A 14,214-nucleotide genomic window follows, 5' to 3' on the forward strand; every position below is an offset into this window, starting at 1 on the left:
TCTGCCAGCATTCAGTAGATATTCTGTGAGAACTGTTCTACATGTAGATGGGTTTTTTTATGTGTTTGTGAGAGACATTGTCTTACTCCTCTCCCATCTTGATCCTTCTCTTGCTGCTATTTCAAAGGTCTCGTGAATTTTTCTCATTTTTTAAATTTTTTCTTTTTGCTGTTCTAAATGAGTGATTTCCATTATTCTATCTTCCAGATTGCTTAGACAGTTTTCTATGTCACCTAGTCTGTTGTTAATTCATTCTAGTGTGTTTTTCATTTCAGTTATTATATTTTTAAATTATAACTGGTTCTTTTTTATTTTATAATTCCTTTTTAAAATTCAGTATCTATCAATTTTTCCCTGATTCTTTTAGCATTTTTATTGATAATGCTTTTATTTTGCTTAAAAATATAGGCTCATGGACTCTGAGTTGGAAAAGTCCTTGGCAAAGTTCCCACTGTGGTGCAACATGTTAGGGGTCAGCATTGTTTCTGCAGTGGTATGAGTTCAATCCCTAGCCCAGCACAGTCTCTTAAGGAGCCAGTGTTACCACAGCTGTGGTCTAGATACCCCATGATTCTATTTCTTTTAGAACAGTGGATACAATTGTATACTATAATTGTGTGACCATGGCACTGATGCCATCAGATCAGGAAATGACCTATCTAAATGAATTTTTTCATCTAAATGGCTTAAAAAATCTGTTAAGATTATGGAATTAAATGACAACTTTGTTCTATATAAGTTGCAGTGAGAATATATAAAGGAGAGAGAGGATTGACCTTTGGACAGACCTTTCCAGGCTTAACTGCAAATCAGTTTATTGTACAGTATAAAAATGTAAATTAATTCTTTAGAAGAAAGGAGTAACTATCTATAAAGGGGAGATTTTTTACAGATTATTTAGTTGGAGAAATACTTATTTAACAATCTATTTGAATTTGGTTTTCACAGCAATTCTTTCTCTAAGTAAGAAATTCTCAGTGCTGTATAGAATTACAGTTCTCATGAAAGCATGCTCTTGGAAATTAAGATAAATTAGCTTTTACAGAGTTATAATGAATGGATTTATAAATATCATTTTCCCTCTTTTGCTGTTAATTGAAAATAACTAACAAAAATGTATTTATTTCAAAATTGTTGCCTCTGGAAAGTGATGTTACTAATAAGAATGCTTAAAACTTCTGGTACTCCATAACATCTTTGAAAATATTCCTGCTTATGAAGGTATTTGCTTTAGCATTCCAAAAGACAGAAATAAAGCTTTGATATAGTCAAAGTCCCCTAAGCATCAGGCAGTATGCCAATCCTAAATAACCAATGTGAATTCCACATTTACTGTATTTTCTGTTAGATTGTCTTTTCTTAATATGTAGCATCCCTAGGTTCTTTTAGGAAAAGTGTTAACATTATGTGTTTAGTTCCTCAAGAGGCCAAATATCCTGATAAATCAAATACATGAAAGGATATCAGTTACCTCTTTATTTATTTATTTAGTCTTTTTAGGGCTTCACTCATGGCATATGGAAGTTCCCAGGATAAGGGTCAAATTGGAGCTGTAGCTGCAAGCCTATGCCACAGCCACAGCCACTCTGGATCTGAGCTGTGACCTACACCACAGCTCAGAGCAATGCTGGATCCTTAACCCACTGAGCGAGGCCAGGGATTGAACCTGCGTCCTTATGGAAACTAGTAGGGTTCATTACCACTAAGCCACAATGGGGATTCCCTCAGTTACCAATTTATGAAGGCAGATATTATTTGGTTAAATCTAGATAATATCTAGTTGAACAAAATTTACTGCACTTTTCTTTACTATTTACTTTTTGTCTTGACTTTCAAAAGAGTGAAAACTAGTGACAGAGCAGTTCTATTAGAATAAAGATTACTATGATTTGAGAATAGGAGTTAAAGAAGTTCTGAGTATTTTTACTTTTAGATCAATGTTTAAAGGCACATGAAAATTATTTACTATCTACCTCCCCTAGGGTGTGGAAGTTTTAGTATTTCTTATGTTTATTTGCCTTATAAATAAACATTACCTATCTCTTCATGATCTCGTAATTTACATTATATGTCTTTTCCATTTTCCAAGATGAATGTTTTCTCTTAGACACTATCTTATTTGTGTGTCACAGTTATTTGCTGAGACAGGAGATTCCAAAACTTTTATAATAATTCTAAAATATCTTAAAACTCATGGAGTATTTTTTCTTTATATAATAACTAAATAACATGTTACAGTATATTATTTTTTGCTCAGGTTTCATTGAAGATGGAATAAATCTTTTTACATAGATAGAACTCATTTTGATCATCCTTCCACTTTCCCTTTACCTATTCTTTGACTCCTTCACCTAAAAGACTCACTTGTTATGTATGTTCCGCTTTGAGGTTAACAATAAAATACTAACAGCAATTTTTATGTCTTGTGGGAGTCCTTTTGATTGAAGGAAACAGAATCCCATGCATACTGACATGCTCAAAAAAGGGAGGCCTGGTAAAAACATTAATGCAATGATCATGATTACCTAAGACAACTCACATGCAGAAAGTAGAGTTAATAGTAGGAACTGGAATCAGGAACCCAGGTAGAAAATATGTCCATTTGTTTTTCTAAAGGTATATGAACCATTGTTTCTACTTACTTTGTATATGAATATTTTATTATTTACTTTCTCTGTACACTGGCCTTTTTCTACTTCTGTAGCATATGACAGACATAGTTTTTTCATAGTGCATGTGGTTGTCTTCCTCATTTCAAACAACCAGTAGGAAAAAAATATTCTGAATTCTAACTAAATCCCCAGGAAAAAGAGTCTGATTTTCCCAGTTTGGATCAAATACCAGTTACTTACATCCAAGTAACTGGGTAGCACCAATGCAGCATTTGGAAATGTCCATCAGTTCATGGAAATGTAGAGGCTAGGAAGACATCTCACAGTATTTATCATGTCTACCTTTATACTTAAATATTAATTCTGAAGTATTACTTTGAAAGAGTTTCTCATTATGACTTTCCCTTAAACACAGGTACAGATTATGAAATGACACTCTACCCTCAATCAAAATGCCTAAGTGTCCTGCGTTTCATGTTAAATACAACTGAGAAATCATAACTTTGTTTATAATTTATTTTGCTTTGTAGCCAGTAACTACAACTCGTTCATAAATTGAACCTATGTTTCCACTTCAAGATGTGTCCCTTCCAAATGAAATAGTACCTGAGAGATGTGAATATTTTTCTCTAGAAAGGCTCACCACACTAAGGTAATCTCACTCATAATCACATATATAATCTTAACTTGGAGTAGAATATACAAATAGTTTATTTTTGTTTTCAACTACATTTTTAATGTAATATTCAATTTCCAAAATAATTATGCCTTGATTGGATAGGGACAAGAAATAGAATGTACATTGCAAGGAAGTACTCAACTCAGGCAATTATTTTTAAGGAGGTTGGAAAACATCTAATCTGAGGGTAAAAGCAAGTGAGAGTAAAATCTGCCTAAACTTATAGTCTTCCAATTTGTTCACAAGAAGCATGATTATATATTATGCTTTCTAAGCCTGATAGAGAGAAATATATGCTTTATTATATTTTCTTATGGAGGGCTTTGAATAGAAAAAATCATATATTTGCTAGTATTTGATAATTATTTTTTAAATATTCATGTTTGTCTTTTATTTAAGTAATAAAAGGGCAGTTATGATGCCACGTGATAAAGAAAACAAATCTGGGAGTTCCCGTCGTTGCGCAGTGGTTAACGAATCCGACTAGGAACCATGAGGTCGCGGGTTCGGTCCCTGCCCTTGCTCAGTGGGTTAAGGATCCGGCGTTGCCGTGAGCTGTGGTGTAGGTTGCAGACGCGGCTCGGATCCCGCGTTGCTGTGGCTCTGGCGTGGGCCGGTGGCTACAGCTCCGATTCAACCCCTAGCCTGGGAACCTCCATATGCCATGGGAGCAGCCCAAGAAATAGCAACAATAACAACAACAACAACAACAACAACAAAAAGACAAAAGACAAAAAAAAAAAAAAAGAAAACAAATCTGAAACAGAAGTTTCTGATACAAAAATTTCTGATAATTCTGGAAGTTTTTTTAACAATAAAAGTCTCCAAAACCTAACAATAATTGAAAGTGATACTCCCTTGCTGGGTTCTGACTCTGAAAGATGTGTGATTGATTCTGACTCTGACAGAGGTATTGGTTTGGACTCTGACTTAGAAAAACACTCAAAAGAATCTGACTCAGTAATATGGGATATAGACTCAGACTCAGAAAAAAGTCCCATGGACTCAGACTCTGTGAAACAACTGCTAGAAGCAGAAAAATACTGGATGGCTTCAGGCTCTATGGAAGACCTGATAGAGTCAGAAGAACACCTAATTGGACTTGAACAATGCCAATTGGACTTTGACTCTCTGAAACATTGGATGGACTCAGATTCAGAAAAATGCTTGGCAGACTCTGATTCTGAAAATTATGTGATGGACTCTGACAATGAAAGACCTGGGATAGACTCAGACTCAGAAAAATCCTCAGTGGCGTCTGCATCTGTGAAATACCTGCTGAAGGCAGAAAAATGTCAAATGGCCTCGGAGTCTATAAAATGCCTGATGGAATTTGAAAAAAGGCTAATGGAGACAGAACAACATTGGACACTTTCTGCTTCTGAGAGGTATGTGATGGATTCACACATGGAAAGGGATGGAATGGACTCAGCTGCTGCATCTGGGATGCATCTGATGGGGGAAGAAAAACACCAGGAGAAGAATAGATGTGAAACATATATGACAGACTCTGACTCTGAACCATGTATGATGGACTCAGACTCAAAAAGATATGGGCTAGTTTCTGCCTCGATGAAATGTCTTGTGGACACTAAAACGTTCCAGTTGAGCACTGACACTGAGAGGCACTGGATGGATTCTTGGTCTGAAAGACGCAAAATGGACTTGGATTCTGAAAGCCTGTGTATGGCCTCTAATTCTGTGAAATACATGATGAAGGCTGAAAATTGCCAAAGGGGCTCTGACTTAGAAAGATTCCAGATGGGCCTGAGATCTGAATCCGAAAGATGCTGGACTGACTCTGAAATACAACAGTTGGACTTTTATAGATACTGGGACCACTCTAGAAGATATCAATGCAGATCAAGATTTCAGGGTAGCTCCAGAAGATGTCATGATGACCTTCAAAAACATTGGGATAAGTTTGAAGAACATCACATAGACACTGATTTTGAAAAACATCGAGTAACTTCTGAAAATAAAAGATATCAAAATAAATTTGAAAGTGAAAGACACCACATGGAGATGGAGAGGAAACAGTGTCTGATACAATCTGAAAATGAGAGACTTCAAATGGATGACGAGAGAGGAAAATACCTCATAAATTCTGATGGTGAAAAAGAGCGTAAGATTATATCTGACAAAGAAAGACATCACCCTGACTCAGAAAATGAAGCACAACGACTTGGTGCTCGCAGAAAGGATAATCGTCCTCAGGGTAAGCCTAAATATGTGTAGCTTTTGAAACAAGCTTGTTTTCAAGTTTGATTAATAACATGATGACACTTCCAACATGGCCAGATCAGATTTGGACCTGAGATCATCTCATCAGAAATTCAGAGGAAAGGCGGCTTAATTCCAGATTTTCAATTCACTTTTGAAAATTAGGCAAATCATCTCTCTTTAGTTACCTATTTTATCTTATCTTAAAAGAAGGAAAATTAAATAACTATTAGCAGAAATGGTTATTTTGGCCTAGGAAACAGAATATTGAATTTAGCTCCCATAATTCTGGAATGAGTGAATAGAGGTTGCTCATAAACTTTACCCTACCATTAGTTACTCTGAAAAGAAGAATCCAAGCCTAACTATATAAACATTCAACTTATCTTGCTTCTCTTAAATTTATTTTTTAAAAAGTTCTGTTGTTTTCAATAAAAAGTTGCCACTTACCTTGTTAGTCACATTTCCTTTATCATACCAAATCATTATTATTTTCCATTTCCTAAGCAATTATATTAAGGTATTGCTTATTATGATAAATATCTCATGGATATTTTTCTTCATTATTAGTCATTTTAAACTGAGTCTTTTAGCTACAACTCAAAGCATGAAAGAAAAACTAAGAATTTTCCCCAAAATATTTTTAAGAAAGTTTCCCTCTGAAATTATAGCAAGAAATTCTATGCCAATAAACTTCAGTGACTTCAAAAACAGAGTACTTGAAATAATATATATTTAATGTCTGATTTATAATTGATATTTCATATTTTAATATGCTATTTCCACACATCTTAAAATTTGCACTATATAAAACTGGCTTTTCCATGCCATATGTTTTTAAGTGGGATATTGAATCCAATAAAAATATAGTATATATTCTGGGACATTTGCTAACACCAAGTGTTATCCAGAGGTTGCACTTGTTGTCAGACAGGTATATTTATCCTCAAGCCATTAATTCAGCTAGAAGAACTGTATGATATTTTTATTTGAACAATAAGAAAATATTCCTTTGATTCGTTATAATCCCTGAGAAAAACTCTCTGATTTATGGTTAGAAAAGCAATTCTATTGGAGGGAAATAAGTAATGTGAGACATTAATTTCTGAGATTCTCTTATAAAGCAGTGTATTGGTAGGGTTATAAAAAAGGTATGCTACCTTACCTTTTATGAAGAAAGAGGCTTAATCCTTAAAACAATTTTTTTCACTGAATTTGAACTTTGTAACACTAAAATTAATTCTCCCTTAACCCATTATCATTCTGTTCTAGTGAAGTAATATTAGCAATCCTCTAAGAGTTGCATTAATCAGCATGGAGGATATAAAGATTCACATTTCTCATCCAGCTCCAGTTTTTAATATTTTCAAATTTCATCTGATAAAGTCCAGTGAAATAACATAACTACTTTTCAGGGACTTAGCTGCCTTGTTATTGAAGTACTTTATAAAATTTGGTCAATCAAATGCTTACTATATGTCCAACATGTATTATAAATACATAAAAGTATAATACCTTAAATTTATATGGCACCTTTTGACCTTTCAAAGTCCATTAACGTAAAAATAATAGTATCTGATATTGAGTGTAAAGCACTGTGCTACACAAATCACATGCATTATTACATCTAATCCCATTCACTATTGTTATCCCCCTTTACTGATAATAAACTTTATATTGCACAACCAAGAATCATTCCACACATTTTACAAATATTCATTTGTTACCAATTCACTAGTACTAATCAATCAATATTAATTCACTAGTTTTATGTGTAGGAATTCATTAAAACCTCACAACAACCCTAGGAGGTAGACACTATTATCATATCTATTTTACCCATGAAGAAACTGACCACAAAATTATGTAATTAACCAAGGTAACACAGTAAATGAGAGTCGAGCTGTGAACCCATACACCAAAGCCTTCACTGTTAAACATAATGACACACTATCTTTCAGCTCTAAGAGGTATGCACTTTCCCAATCTTACAATGAGGACAATGAAGCTAAAATGTTCAAGTGACTAGTCCTAGACTTTGACCCAACGTTTATCTGACTCCAAAGCCTGAGTTCTTAGTCAGTTTAATTATGTTATTTATATCTCAACTCTGGTTTTACCCCATGTTCTCTAATTTAGAAAGAGCTAATACACTATAACATTATTATACATGCTTCAAAAATGAGGAAACTGAGGTTCAACCAGGCTACTTCACTGGCTGTTACATAGGTAATTAGTGGCTAAGCTAAAACATAGAAAATCCTAGTGTGGTGTTATCTTGACCACATCTATGACTTTATAAAATTTATAATACAAATTGAGAAAAAAATCCAAAAAATAATATTGAAAGCCATATGTATAGAAAAAGTGCTTTTTGTGCTACTCATCTCACATTCACTCCCAAATGAACAGTACATTCCTCTTAAGGTCAGATTACATATGGCATCCTATAGTAAAGACATAGAAATACAAGCAGCTTTGCAGCATCTCCCAGGCCCAGAATTAAGTCTCTGCTCTTGTGGCTATTGATCCTAAATTATAACAGGTTTTTTTTAAAAAAATAAATGAGTAGTTGCTTGCAAAATACCTTATTTTTAGTTTAGTTTTTTAGTTTTTTTTTTTACAAAATGCCTTTCCTGAGAATGGTCCAGAACTCATTGATAATATTAACTCCCTTTCTCAACTTCTATGCTTATTAGTCATAATGATGTTTTTAGAATTAATGTTGCACTTCAAATTTTTACACTGAGTACTAACATTTGGGATCATTGAACTGCAGTCTCCATTATGTCAGACGTGAACATGTATTCATATCCTCTCACCTCCATAGTCCACCATAGCCTATTATTAGCCATTTTTTAAAAATTGTGCTTGGTTTTTTTTTCTCAGGATTGCTTTGGCGATTCTGGGTCTTTTGTTGTTCCATATAAATGTTTGGATTGTTTGTTCTAGTTCTGTGAAAAATGTCCTGGGTAATTTGAGAGGGATTGCATTGAATCTGTAGATTGCTTTGGGTAGTATGGCCATTTTTACAATGTTGATTTTTCCAATCCAGGAACATGGAATATCTTTCCATTTCTTTACATCTTCTCTGATTTCTTTGATTAACGTTTTATAGTTCTTAGCATATAAGTCCTTTACCTCCTTGGTCAGGTGTATTCCCAGGTATTTGATTTTGTGAGGTGCAATTTTAAAAGGTATTGTATTTTCGTATTCCTTTTCTAATATTTCATTGCTGGTATACAGAAATGCGACTGACTTCTGAATGTTAATCTTATATCCTGCTACTTTGCTGAATTTATTAATCAGTTCAAGTCGTCTTGGGGTTGAGTCCGTAGGGTTTTCTAGGTATAGTATCATGTCATCTGCATACAGTGACAGTTTTATCTCTTCTCTTCCTATATGGATGCCTTTTATTTCTTTTGTTTGTCTAATTGCTGTGGCTAGGACTTCCAAAACTATGTTGAAGAGCAGAGGTGAGAGTGGGCATCCCTGTCTTGTTCCAGATTTGAGTGAGAAGGCTTTCAGTTTTTCCCCATTGAGGATTACATTTGCTGTGGGTTTGTCATAAACCCATGGCTTTGATTATGTTCAGGAATGTTCCCTCTATACCCACTTTGGCGAGGGTCTTGATCATGAAGGGATGTTGGACTTTGTCAAATGCTTTTTCTGTGTCTATTGAGATGATCATATGATTTTTGACTTTTCTTTTGTGAATGTGGTGTATGATGTTGATTGATTTGTGTAGGTTGAACCATCCTTGTGCACCTTGGATGTATCCCAACTGGTCCTTGTGTATGATTTTTTTGATATGTTGTTGGATTCGGTTGGCTAAGATTTTGTTGAGAATTTTTGCATCTATATTCATCAATGATATTGGACAATAGTTTTCTTTTTTGGTGGTATTTCTGTCTGGTTTTGGAATTAGGGTTTTGGAATTAGGGTGATGGTGGCATTATAGAATGTCTTTGGGAGTATTCCTTCTTGTTCAACCTCTTGAAAAAGTTTAAGGAGGATGGCCACCAGATCCTCTTTATACGTTTGATAGAATTTGCCTGTGAAGCCATCTGGTCCTGGACTTTTATTTGTAGGGAGTGTTTTTATGACCTCTTCAATTGCATTTCTAGTGATGGGTCAGTTCAGTTGGTCTGTTTCTTCTTGATTCAGTTTTGGCAGGCTGGAAGATTCTAGAAAATTGTCCATTTCTTCCAGATTGTCAAATTTGTTTGTTGCCATATAGTTGTTCATAGTATTCTCTTATGGTTTTTTTTATTTCTGCAGTATCTGTTGTGATTTCTCTTTTTTCATTTATAATTTTGTTTATTTGAGTTCTTTCTCTCCTCTTTTTAGTGAGTCTGGCCAGAGGTTTGTCAATTTTTTTTATCTTTTCAAAGAACCAGCTCTTGGTTTTATTAATTTTCTCTATTGCTTTTTTGAGTCTCTATTTTATTGATTTCTTCTTTGATCTTTATAATTTCCTTCCTTCTGCTGACTTTAGGTCTTTTTTGTTCTTCTTTTGCTAGTTCGTTTAGGTGGAGGCTTAAGTTGTCAATTTGGGATCTTTCTTCTTTTTTGAGAAAGGCCTGTATTGCTATAAATTTCCCTCTGAGCACTGCTTTCGCAGCATCCCATAGATTTTGAGAGGTTGTGTCTTCATTATCATTTGTTTCAAGGTATTTTTTAATTTCCTTCTTGATTTCCTCATTGACCCACATTGGTTTTTTAGTAGCATGTTGTTTAGTCTCCATGGAGTAGGTTTTTTCTCATTTCTTTTCCCATGGTTGATTTCTAATTTCATGGCGTTGTGGTCAGAGAAGATACTTGAGATAATTTCTACAAGATTTTGCTCTCAATTCTTTTGGGATATACTCATAAGCAGAATTGTTGGATCATAAAGTAATTTCTTTTTTAAAAATTTTTTTGAGGAACTGCCATACTGTTTTCTATAATGGCTGCACCATTTACATACTCACCAACAGTGCATAAGTATTCTAATTTCTCCGCATTCTCACCAGCACTTTTGTGTGTGTGTTTTTGTTAGCAGTCATCCTAGTGGATGCTAGTTAGCCAATTTTATACTCAATATTACACTAATTAGGACAAGAGCTGGCTACAAACTTTTTTAGAGAGAATTAGCTGATGATTTGTTGAATATCTGGGGAAATTATATCACCAGTGTATACTAGTATATTTTAACATAATTTTTATTATTGCTTTAATAAACTCCATGAAATTTGGAAAGAATATCACTAATATGAATAGATATTTTTGAAGAAAAATGGTATTATCAGAAATATTGTTTTCACTGAAGAATTATATAATAAAAATTTTTACTTTCTACAATCTTATTTTGTTAGGAAGTGGAAAATAATTGAGTCTACTTAATATGTTCATAGGTTTTTGGAGGCCTATTTTCCTGTCACCTGCATGTGGACAAGGAAAGGAAACTGAAGAACAGCACTTTGTGCAACAAATTGATAACAGAAGTGAGTATATTCAATAGAAATTGCCTAAGGATTTTATATTTTCTGTCAATATTTGGAAAAATTCAAATCAGAGCTTGTATCAGGAATCACTAAGACAGTATCCAGGTCCAATGAATCTCTGGACTCAGCACACAATAGTACTCAAAGCTATGATATATTACAGTGAAATGATACAAAATAAAATAAAATTAATGAAAGGAAAAGGTATACGGATTTAAGTCTACAGAAACTAGGTACAAGGTTCTAAGAGTCCTCTCCCATTGGAGTCACACAAAACTCATTTACTTCATCCACAACCAAATTAGGACATGTATGAAATGTTACCAAGAAAGCTCATTCATTAGATTTTCAGTGCCCATAGTGTTATTTTAATAGCTTTACTGACATATAATTTATCCATTAAACTACACAATTCAGTGATTTTAAGTATATTAAACCATAACAACAATTTTGGAACATTTTTGTCACCATAAGAAGTAACACTGTACCCTATAGCTATCATCTGTCTCCCCTTCCCATTCCCCCTAGCCCTAAAAATCCACTGATCTACTTTAACTAGTTATAGATTTCTCATTCCTGGACATTTCATATAAATGGGATCATGTAATACATGACCCAGTCATTCAATTAGTAGAATGTTTTCAAGGTGAATCCATATTGTAGTATGCACCATTACTTCATTCCTTTTTTAACTAATATTCCATTGTATGGATATACTGCATTTTGTTTATATATTTCACAGTTGATGGACATAAGTTAGTTACATATTTTGGCTATTATGAATAATGATGCTCTGAACATTTGTGTACATAAAGGTATGTTTTCATTTCTCTCTTGGATATATACCTAAGAGTGGAGTTACTGGGTCATGTAGTTACTCGATGTTTAATTGCTTGAGGATTGCTTGTAGATTAACTACAAAAACATTATTTTAAACAAATCAGTGAGTTGACAATGCAAAGTAATCTATATGAACTAATTTCCAAAGAGAGCCAAACCCTTACCAGTGGCAAGACCCACAGCAATTTAACCTTTGAAGGCACCCATAATGGAGAAGTGTGTTAGTTACCTATTGCTATCTAAAAATTATGCCAAATTTAGCGCCTTATAAAAATAAACATTTCTAATCTCACAATTTCTGTGGGTTATCAATCAAGGAGTGGCTTATTAGGATGGTTCTGGCTCTGGGTCTCTCAGGAAGCTGCAGCCAGACTGTTACCCAGAGTTGAATAGGGAAGGTCTGCTTCCATGTTTACTCATGTAAACCTCCCCATAATCTGTGTAAATGTCTTCACAACACAGCATATGATCTCTCTTCCTTGAATTGTCTTACAATATAGCAGCCAGATTCCACCAGAATAAGTAATTCATAAGAGAGAGAGGCCCAGGAAAGAAACTGCACCCTTTTTCTAACCTAATTGAGAAGTGACATACCATAAATTCTGCCACAATTTATTTAGTAGAATCAAGTCACTAATTCCTAGACACTCTCAAAGGAGATAATTAAGTGGCAAATAATTTGTTGACATACCTTTTAAGCCACTATAAAGAGTGAACCCTACAAAGTAACATATATTTGTAAATAGAGATAAAGCAACTGAAATTTTAATACTATTTCTGGGCTGGCAGGACAAATAGAAAACCAAAGGCGCCTCATATAGAAAAGAAACTCTTGCCACCCTACAGTTCTTCTTAATAGGGCTTTATACAAGTGTATAGAGCTTTAGAAGTTGGGTAGGGTAAGAAGGCGGAGAGGTATATCTGGTGGCACAGAAAGCCAGGATGAGAGCTAGAGAGTAGATAGAGACCACTGCTGGCAAAGAAATTTGGTAGTTGTATTGCAATACACAAAGACCTCCAAAGCCTCATGAATGCTTAGATACCATGCACTGCTGGAGGAAAGAATATGATCCTCGCCTTGAAACATTTGAAACTAGTATTGAACTAAAACGAATTAAAGCTATAACCCAATCCAGATATCAATTAATCCCAGAAGAAAAATAAATAATTAGCCCTTCACACTAGCAGTTTAAAAGAGGAAGGGAAGGGGCTTGTACTTTCTTAGGGGAAAACATTATTTAATCTCTAATTTTCTTTTAGAAAGAATTTTATACATAATATCAAAGATGTAGTCAAAAATTAGAAGTGAAGAAACAAAACAATATAGAAAAATAGCAAGGTTAAAAGAGTCAAGAAGTGCAGATAAACTGAAGAGCCAGATATTAGAGTTAGTAGAAAATAATATTTAAATTACAGTTATAATTTATAAATATAAGAGATTAAAGATTAATTGATTAGTTAAGAAGGAATTCGGAGTTCCCATTGTGCCTCAGTGAGTTAAGAACCCAACAGAGTGTCCCTGGGGATGTGAGTTCAAGCCCCGGCCTTGCTCAGTGGGCTAAGAATCTGGCATTGCCATAAGCTACAACATAGGTTGCAGATGCTGCTCAGATCCCATATTGCTATGGCTCTGGGTGTAGCTGGGTCTCTGATTTGACCCTTAGCCTGGGAACGTTCATATGCTACAGGTGCAGTGCTAAAAAGAAAAGAAAAGAAAGACTTGGAAAATAGTCTTTTCTATAGATAGCCAGATAGTGAATATTTTAGACTTTGTAGGCTTCTGTTGCATATTACTTAATTTTTGCACCCCTTTAAAATGTAAATGCAGTTCTAAGCATGCAAGCCATAAAATACAGGCCATGGGCCATAGTTTGCAAACTCCTGTGTTATAGGATGGAGAATTTCATCAGAACAATGGAAATTATGAGAAAAAAAACAACCAAGTGAAAACTCTTGAAATAAAATATACAAAATTTGAAATGAAGAACTAGTTAAATGGGCTTTATAAAACACTAAATACAAATGATAAAAGAGATTAATTAAATTAAGAAGCATATCACCATCCTCCATGGTCAGTTCCCTCTGTGAACCCCTGAGAGTGGCAAGAGAGCAAGCCTTTGCAGATAGTTAGTGCATGTGTGCAGAAAGCTGGCCCAACTCTGTGTGATTGGTATAAAGCACACATACTATAGCATTCAGCATTGCCTTAAAAAAAGCAAATGAGAGGCTATGAGTACCCAGCCTGACTCTGTATAATCAAAAGAAGGCATACAATCTTAAGACTCCCCCCAGGCGTGAACAAGAAGTGTGGAGTGGGCATACCCATGGAAAAGATCTGAAAAAAGCTTCAGAATCCCTAGCAGAGTTAACCACT

General features: G+C 34.5%; 1 protein-coding gene across 1 annotated transcript in view; it reads left to right on the top strand.

Moving 5' to 3' along the window:
• The first annotated feature begins 4,205 nt into the window (after positions 1-4,205).
• Positions 4,206-14,214, top strand: part of LOC146394677 (uncharacterized) — a 31,401-nt gene continuing 21,392 nt past the window's right edge. Inside the window, exons 1-2 of the mRNA XM_085008806.1 lie at positions 4,206-5,509; positions 10,911-11,000. Coding sequence (XP_084864932.1) covers positions 4,291-5,509; positions 10,911-11,000 — 1,309 coding nt within the window. The 5' untranslated portion in view covers positions 4,206-4,290. The remainder of the gene's footprint in view (positions 5,510-10,910; positions 11,001-14,214) is intronic.

The sequence above is a fragment of the Sus scrofa genome, chromosome X, assembly GCF_054392235.1.
Source record: "Sus scrofa isolate SSC_HxYL_T2T_F1_AM1 chromosome X, Sscrofa_HxYL_maternal_Yorkshire_Landrace_v2.0, whole genome shotgun sequence".
Lineage (NCBI taxonomy): Eukaryota > Metazoa > Chordata > Mammalia > Artiodactyla > Suidae > Sus > Sus scrofa.